Below are 9277 nucleotides of genomic sequence, written 5' to 3'. Positions count from 1 at the left end.
CTGCAATTTGTACGAATTCTTCAAGTGTGGGGAGATGCTATATAGCCAGACTTAATATCCCAGCTTTTGTTGGCACTGATCATTTCATGTGCATAAAACAGGATGGATGAGTGTCAAGAGGACACCTGAATAATGAATTTAACTTAGAAATAGTTACATTTTTGAGTCTCAAAATAGTATCTTCTTAACAGGTAGTTAAGGTCTTAAAAAAATAGACAATTTTTTTATTATAAAAATGAATTCAAAACAGTACTCTCTAAGTCTCACGTTGATTTTGAAGATACACGAATAGGTTAGGTTTTTTCCATCCAGGAATAAGCTTGTATTGGTGATACCAAATCTCATTCACAAATTGCAAACACCCTAATTTGTTGTATTTTAACACTAAATGATGTTGTTGTTCCCCCCCGCCCCGTAATAAGGCATCTTATATAAAACACAAGTTCTCTGTGATACCAAAACCTCAGAAAATTAGAGTTCTTCTCAAAGGTATGCAGACACACAAGAATGTTGTGAATCTTTATTTTTGATGCAACCTGCTCAAGAAATACCTGTATGTAAAGGGCAAAAATAGGACTCTGAATATTTCTTTCAATTTTGTTACTAAATGTCTTGGAACTTGCTTAATCTAAAACTTTGAAGGATTTAACTGAAAAATGAGGGATTATTTTTTTACCTATACCTTCATCATGGAAAGAACTATAATAGGGCTGTACAGAAGAGAGGTGGGGTTTGCAGGTATACCAATTCTTCTCACTTGGTATTCAGTGGAGGCTGGGGAGGTGTTTGGTGCAGAAAGCATCTGCAGCCTGAGCAGCACTTCCCTGTCCATGAAGGGGCACCTGCAGCCCAGCCCAGCTGTACCAGTTAGGGGTATGGATTTCCCAGTTTGAGAATGTCGGGTCCAGAAGGTGGATGCTGTGCTTTATGGCTGACAATGAGTTGTGCTAAACTCTGACCTCCCACAATAGAAATGCTATGCCTTATGCTGCTTCACCTCTCAAGGCATTCCTTTGAATAACTTAATGAAAAAGTTTAATGTTACTAAAAACTTTTCTCTGAAGACAAGTTATCGCATTCAGAGTTCAGAAAACTCAGCTTGATGATATTGATTACTTGCAACTGATATTGCAACTATTTGTGTAGAACTGGAGATTGTGCGAGAGAGAACATTATAAACTGCCATACTGTTTTTGATCACCTGTACAGATTGCCATCAGCTTTCAATGCAGAGTGCTTCAACAGTGGAATGGTTATTTGAAACAAACCCAAACCTCTCTCCAAAAGGTGTCTATGGCAAGCTAGTGTCTTAATTTTGATTAGTCAAACTAATTTCTAAGTGTTCTTAAATTGCTGAGGTCGTGTTTATGTGTAAACTTGCACTACTTTAGTAAAGAGAAGTATATAAAAGGATTTTTTTAAATTTTGGTTTTGCTTTTATGATGGTTTATTTCAGATTTACTTTAAAGGTTTAGCTTGATTACTCTTTAAAATAAGAGAAATTGCCGGTCTTTCACTAACCTTAACTAGGTCTGACAGTGTATCATTTTCAGAGTCAGGAGATGAGGAAAACTAACTGCAACAGATCAGAATTATTTTGCTTCCTGAAGAAAAGTTTGAATTAATCTGCTGTAGAGTGGATTGTACATGTAAGTGATTTCTCAGACTTCAATGCACGTGAAAACAAGGTGCTCAAGTTAAGTAGCTTGTGCAATTATATGAAGAAATAATTCTTAAAGTTGAGAAAACTGACAAGCACAGGAGCAAACAAACCTTATATTAAGGGTCGAATAGTTATTAGTATCTACAGCTAGGCATCGGATTTATGACCACTGGTATATTTTTCTAATATGCTAATTTTAAGTATGGAATATCTTTGTTCACTTCAGTCATGTTAGACATTAACCACTGACTTAAGACCTGTTCATATTTGAAAGACGTGTGTGTGTAACTAGTTTGCTATAGTCTCTTAATGAAAATGCAACCTACATTAGGTCCATAAATAAATAACATGTGTAGAACTCATTAAAGCATTAATGGTGAAGTTGAGGTTTGTGGGGCATAGTTTGTTATGCTTTTAACAAATATAAGGACGAATGTTTGAAGTACAAACAAGGTACTAGTACAATTCTGGGTTAGATGTTAATGTACAGCAAGCTTATTTTGTGGAAGGTGTCTGACTACTGCAAGCGTTTCATTAACTTTATAGCCTTAAACTTGCTTTGAACTTTCAAGCTGGAGAAGTCCAGGTTTTTTTGTTGTGTTAAGTCTTGATGCTGCAAATTTACATCAGTTGATTCACTGTGTTGTAGATAATAACTGTTGTATCAAGATGTGTAATTCACTTATGTGTTAACAGAGAAGCCAATGGTGTCAGAGATTCTTGCCTATTCATGTTGTACTGGCTGTCCTCATTTCAAGTAGCTAAAAGTATATAGTTTTCTAATGCTGTTTTTCCATAAAAGCAATTACAGCTATGTAAACATCAACAAAGATGGAGTGGACGTTAAAATGACTGAATATTTTGCATTCTTTGGAGGATATTTCTCAAGACTACTAGGTATAATTAAAGTTACATTGCTTCAGATAAATAGTGCTTATCAGTTTTAATATCTTAATTTGTTTGCTGGTACGTGAACCACTGTTGGCTTTCTGAGTTTCAGCAGCATCATTCAGAGTGATACTCCATCCTAGTGGAGGAGGATTACACTTTATTAATGGTTTTAAACAGGATGGTTGGTGAATCTTTAAAAAACTGTTCAGAGGCCTACATTATCCTAATGTAAGTAGTTCCTTGTGGGGATGATTTAGGAATCAGTCTGTAAGTAAAGTGCTCAAAGTCTCATAATAAATGCAACTTGATATGCCCCATCGCTGCAGCTGGGAAATGTGTTACATGAGTGAGTTTTGCTCTAAACAAATGCTATTCCACGGAAAAGATCTGTTGGAAGAGTAGAAAATGATGTGGGATATCTGTTTAGGCTACTGAAAAGTCATTATGAGGCAATAATTTCTTGATAGATCTAGTAAGAAATAAACTTGAATAACTACATGCAAGTAGGCCTGGCTTGTACACAGAGCTGTCTAGCCTTGCTCGGATTTTCTGCCAGCACCATGCTGCACGTGATGGTCCAGATGTCCTCTGTACCAAACACTGCAAGTTTGAGGGGAAAAACAGCTTTTACTAAGCACCTAATTGCTGATCCTTCAGGGTCCTACCAGTGACCCTGAACAGCTTGCAGGTCACTGGAACTACGTGGGCTGGCAAATGCATTTATTGTAGTAAGCAAATCCAGTAAGAAAAGTAGAATTATTTATTCTGGTCATTGTTTAATGACAACAGCTAGTATGAGCTAGGAGTTAAATTGCCCAGTGACCAATAAAAGATTCCAGGGATTTTTGGTACTTCCAATTGTACAAAATAAAAAGGATTTTCTTAACCGTGTAGCTAAGACTTCCAGTTAACGTAGTGCCATGATTTGATATGATAATTGCATGGTCATCAAGAATACTTGACGCTAGCTCTGTCATGAGTTTTCTTTCATCTTGCCAGCTTTGAGAATGGTACCCTGGCATGCGGCTCCAACAAAACTTCTGTGGTTTGCCTTTCTGGGGTAAAATCTCAGAGTAAAATCTTGCAAAAAGACATGCAATTACTAGCCATACTCTGCCAGATTATTTTTAGATTGTTCTGTGTAGCTGTATTTGTTCTTTGGGTAGTCATTAAATCTCTTCCTAACTCATGCTGCTGTTGCTGTTTACCTCAGTGCTGCCAGAATCTTCTGGCACGCTGATAAGGTAGTGTGAATCCAGGAGACCAGCTCTGAGACATGCTTATTCTGCTGTAGTCAAGTCCTCAGACATCCTTACTGTTTGAATGGTAAAGTCATCTCGTGATTTCAAATATACTTGCCTTTCAATAGCGAGGCTGAATTTTGCTCAGCAGTGCTTTATGCTGTCTTGGAAATAGACCATTCTCAAGAACTGGAATGCTAGTGGGAATGAAGTGAAGTGTGAAAACTGCTGGACACCAAATTACAGTAATTTATTGCTTTCTGATAGGTAGTCTACAATGCACAGCAGCAAAAAAAATAATCTCAAAACACAATTCAGCGTAATGCTGTAGCCTTGTAGCGTGGATGTCTCGGCCCTCTTTTGGGACTGCTGGTTCTGCATGACAGCAGTGTTGCATGGCGTTAAGTGTCTTGATCCACAGGATGACTGCAGCTCAGCCCAGACTTGCACAGTCATCTTTAAGATAAGTTGAGGTTTGGAGATGTGCCTTTTTTGTTGCTGTGAAAGTTACAGTTCTTTGTGCCCTGATACTACATATTTGCATTGCTATCTTTAGTGACCCTCTCCACAGTGTTGAGTGACTGGGAGATTAAAAAAAATATGCAAAGTTGCTTGCTGCTGAGTACCTCCCTTCAGAACAAGAGTGGCTTGAAAGATTGCCCCTCTAAACTGGGGCTGTTAAAGTAAGACTGGTGAAGCATTAGTGTGTCAGAGTGATAAAGGGAAGACCATTCAGAAGGGTGGAAGGAGCAGGAGCACTGATTCTGCCTTTAAGAAGCAGACTTCAGAGAGGTAAGGATCCTCATAGGAAAATACAGTTGAAGTTCACGAAGTACAGAGGACAGAGTAGGAACAGTCGTCTTAAGAATAACTCCTGTATTCACATCAAGGAATGTTACTGTCCCAGGAAGGCTTTGTCCTTAAAAAGGATGAAATTCAAGTAAATCACCAACCTCCAAATATATATGTTAAAATAAACTTGTGCTTATTGTTCCCTAACAACCTGCTAGAAACTTGGCAGATTGCTTCTGTTGCTCACCTAGAAAGGAAACTTGCCTGTCTCTGCTAAAAATGCAGATCTGACCGTTATTGAGAGTTAACTTCTTCACTACTTTTCAAGCCCTGAAACATGCATTTGAGTAAGTCTCTTACTGTCATTACAGGATGCTAGCCAAACTTCACAAACAGTCTATAATGCTTCTTATGATAACATTTTCCAGTTTAAAATAAAAATATCTGGAAAAATAATCAGGGTTTACAACTGAAATTCTTGATCAAGAGTATTGCTGGAGGAGGAGGGGGGAGGGCTTGAACTGATCAAAGTGATGAAGTCTCTGCTTATGTTATGCAAGTGGTGCTAAACTAATTAATGACCCGAGTGTATTAGGTGTGTTCCTGAAATGTATCTTCCCAGCTTAGTTTTGTTGAAAACTAATCCAGTTACCCACTTCAAGACTACTCAGCAACATACATCAAACCATGGTGACAGTGATCAAGAGATTTGCTTCCAAAGTATACTTTTGATCCAACTTAATATGTTAGCATAGATGTGCCTGAAGGCTTTCAGATTAGTATGCAGAGTTTGGTTCTGTGTAAAGTTGTTGACCTTTTGATTAGTTACAAGGACTTTAAGAATCATTTATTTCAATAAGCTGGCATGACAAAGAGTAGTGAAGCATAGGAAACATTTAATGTCCTCCAAGCATTCAAAAATAACTTAAGTAGGTGTTCCTCCCTTTCCTCAAAAACCTAAGTCTGGAGTTCATTTTGAGTTGCTTTCTGGCTTTACTTGCTTTTGGATAAACCTCAGCATTTTTAAAGTTGTTCTCAGAAGACTGCAGAATAAGTTTTGTTTGTTTTTGGACGGGGGCAGTTGTTAGCAAAAGCTGAGATATCACATAACCATATGTCTTCAGGCCTAAACTTGCTGGCTTTGCTTATATTAAAGCTGATGTGCACAAATTTTTTAACGGTTTGGTTTTTTTGTTAACTGCAGAGTTGAGGACCCTTACTTGCTTTTTTTTTGTGTTGGGTTTTACCTGTTCTTAATACCTCTAGGACTGTGGAGCTTATCTAGTCTTTTAAGATGGGGAATAGTAACATCTTTTCAGAACCAAACTGAGGTATATACTTTCTAGGGCAAGCTTACATCTAAGAACACCCAGCAGAAGCTGCACATGTGGCTTTTGTTGTTTTGCACAGTGGTTCCTTTATCTGTATGTTGGCAACTGCAAATGGGGGATTAGCTGAGGAAGAAAGCAGGAGGGAGGGTGCAAGCTGCAGCTCCTGGTCTTGATTTCTAAACTTCCAAGTGGCCTTGAACCCTTGCTCCCGTCTGAGGGTTTCCTTCTGACTAAGGGAAGCTGCTGGGTGGTGCCCCCTGAACGTGAACAGAGCAGCTATTCACACAGCACTCTTCAGAAAGCCGTTTCGCTCAACTTTCTTATGTTACCTTAAATTACCTCTTTCTGCCTCCTGATGCTACTAGATAGATTTAAAAAGAACAGGGTATGGTGTCGTTTCAGTTACGTTTGCACTCAGTTACTCATCTTGGATTTAGTTATATTTAGTGGAGTGCAGCAGTTTTCTCAATACCGTGAATCAGGGTTTGGCTGAATAAAATGTAGGGGGTTTATTGACCGAGCTAGCAACGCAGAATTTGTGCCCGACTTGACTAGTTCGGAATTCACTGCAGGCCCCGGTCCTGCAATCCGCTTCCCTCGGAAGCCCCCTCTGCTCGGCGCAGAGCCCTGCCCAGCTGCGCGGGGTGCTGCAGCGGTGCAGCTGCTTGCAGACCCGAGGTATTTTGCGGTCAAGCCGTAGAGCAGCGTTGCAAAGCGAACGGGGAGAGCGCTTTCACGCCCCACAAAGAGCCTTGCAGGGCTCGATAAATTGCCTTCCCCCACCCTCCCCCTTGTAAGAGGGGGGGATGAGATCCGCCCTGTCCGCAAGGGCTGCTGCGGGACGGCCCGGCAGCGGTGCCCCGGCTGCGGGGTCCGCCGCCCCGCCCGGCCCGCAGCTCTGCGGGGCCCCGTCCCCCCGCAGCGCTACCTTAAGGGGCTGCTGACATCAGCCGAGTGGGCCGGGCGGGGTGGGTGGGATTTCCTGTGCTGGAGGTCAGCTGCTCCGGTCCCTCGCCCGTCCCTCCCCGCCGCCCGGGTCCCGCTCTCCCCGCGCCGGAGGGACCCGCATCCTCCCGGCTCCCTCCTCTCGGGTTGGATTTACCCAGTGATGTGTAAACTACAGGATGCCCAGCAGCACTGGAAAGAGGTTTAAACCTACTAAATACATCCCTGTCTCCACAGCAGCTGCCTTATTAGTGGGTTCGACTACTTTATTTTTTGTTTTCACGTAAGTACCGCTCTGGCGGAGGGGGGGGCTGGGCGGGGGGAGGCGGCCGGGCTTGACAGCTGCTCCAGGCCCCGCCGCTGCCGGTCCCGCTGCCCGCCAGCCCTTCCCGGCTCGGCTTTGCACAGCCACCCGATTTCTCCGTATCATAAAAATGTGTGTAGCGGTCAGAGCCACCATTTCGTGGCACGTCAACCTTACCGGACTCCTGCAGCTGCCGGCGGTGACCATCAGAAATGCCCAACGCACCGCAGCCCCCTCTCCCCCCGGCTGTGCTAGCGGGGCTGGGGTACGGGAGAGCGGCACCGGCAGCGGCGGGAGCGCAGCCGGGCTGTGCCTGGTTGGGTCCCCTCGGCCGCCGGGGGGAGAGCCGGCCTTTCCCCGAGCCTCGGCGGGTGCCGGGGCCGAGCTGGCAGAGCCTTGGGCAGCGGCAGGAGTCTTGTTCTGCGCGTTACAGGTTTTACATATTTTTATGTAACTGACCCTAAAAGCTTGGGGATCTAATGAACAAATTTAGATTTGCTTGAAGGAAGGGAGGGGGAACCTCCCCCCCCCCCGTTCCTTCTTCTCTCATTCCTTTTTCCCTTAAATGCAAAACTGAGCTCTGGCGGTCTGCTCGCATATCTCCTGTAGTTATATTAATATGTGACTGGTGTAGTGATTTAGCTTTCAGTTTCCTCTCCTTTTACATAAACTCGAATTATGTGGATTGCTAGCCCCTTCCCATGCTGGGGTAACGGCAGCTTCCCTGCAGAGGCGGTGTTGGTATTTCGGGAGAGATGCCACAAAACTGGGCTCTGAAATGAGCTTTGACTAAGCTGCTTTTTGGGAAGGTAAAAAGACATCTGTTGGCTATTAAGATTTATTGTTTCACTTATTTTGAAACTATGTTCCTTGTTTTGCCATCACTAATTTGTAACTGAGCTTAGTGAAGTTGTTAAAAGCAGAAGACTATTATAACTTATATCTTATGTTTTCATCCTTCTTGGCTGGGCTGTGATACAATTCTCAATGTTTCAAAATGGTAATCTTAATGTAGGATTTCAGAATAAAATGTAAATGTTGTTTTGTCTAACAGTTTCTTAAATCGGAACAGATTTTGACACAGCGTTCTGCTCTTGACATAACGTGACTTGATTTCTTGTTGCTTGTTTTTAATGCATTTCATATGAAGTACTGGTAAATCCTTTCAGGGTATTATGCTGTTTCAAGAACTGGTACAAGCCCCAAGAACTGGTACAAGTATAAGCCTATCATTCATCATTTGGGCATCTAATTATAGTTAAGCGCTCGCGGGCAAAGGCAAGACAGAAGTTGGCTTTTGTGATGAACTTGGTTGACACTGGTATTGTGAATATTTTTTTTTAAATGGTTTTGTAGACAAAAAAAAGGGGGTCTTAATGCCAGCATTTTTTTTGGTTTGTTTTTGGTCTTAAGAAATGGATGTATGCTAAGGTTGTTTTGGAAGCTGTATGTTTGTTTTCACATGATACTTCCAATGTAGGGCTACAAATTGCTTAGTGATGTAAGACTTTCCTGGTAACACAGTTGTTGCTGAAAACATCCCTTTGGCAGCAGGACATGAACAGAGATGTTTGTTTTAGAATTTGTTACTGTACAGAATAAGCAATTGGCTTTAGTCTATTAGTGAATCTTAAACTTAACTCTGCTCCCTCTGTTATCAGTGAATCATTACATGCAAAATGAAGTATTTTTAGGAACTCTCCATATTGTAACTTGGCCTGTGGATCTTGAAGTGTTAGTAAATTTTTTGAGGACTGTCCCAGACATACGTTCTCTGCTGCTGCCAAGTCTTGTGTGTAATTAAAGTAACACATAATTGAGCAACTGTTGTCAGGCAGTATTTGAAGTCCTGTCCATTCAAAAATACTTGGACAAATTTGTATGGAATTGCTGTTGGTTGTGGTTTTTTGTTTTGTTTTTTTAATCCTGAGCAGTTTTAGTAACATCTGTCTTTGTCTTAGAATCAAAGCAAGTAGTATGCATGAGATCAGTGTCTTTTATGGGGCAGGGTGTGTTGTGTGTGTGATCCCCCTTTCCTGAGCATCTCTCTTTTCTTTTTTTTTTTTTTTCCTGTGGGCAGTGTTTTGTGTCCTGAAGATCCCGTTGTGAT

General features: G+C 41.8%; 1 protein-coding gene across 4 annotated transcripts in view; it reads left to right on the top strand.

The window, feature by feature from the left end:
- The first annotated feature begins 6917 nt into the window (after nucleotides 1–6917).
- The window catches only part of ZDHHC8 (zinc finger DHHC-type palmitoyltransferase 8), a 125584-nt gene continuing 123224 nt past the window's right edge, over nucleotides 6918–9277 (top strand). For 2 of the 4 annotated variants that reach the window (XR_003552731.2, XM_027780791.2), the window contains exon 1: nucleotides 6918–7146. Coding sequence is in view for 1 of the 4 variants with exons in the window: in XM_027780791.2 (XP_027636592.1) it covers nucleotides 7043–7146 (104 nt within the window). In the remaining 3 variants the exon portion in view is untranslated. The remainder of the gene's footprint in view (nucleotides 7147–9277) is intronic. The other 2 variants (XM_027780792.2, XM_055796613.1) reach the window with 2 other exon arrangements.

This window comes from Falco peregrinus, chromosome 2 (assembly GCF_023634155.1).
Source record: "Falco peregrinus isolate bFalPer1 chromosome 2, bFalPer1.pri, whole genome shotgun sequence".
In the NCBI taxonomy this organism is placed as follows: Eukaryota; Metazoa; Chordata; class Aves; order Falconiformes; family Falconidae; genus Falco; species Falco peregrinus.
Note: the sequence above shows the minus strand (reverse complement) of the source record. Positions and strands in the feature narration are given on the sequence as shown.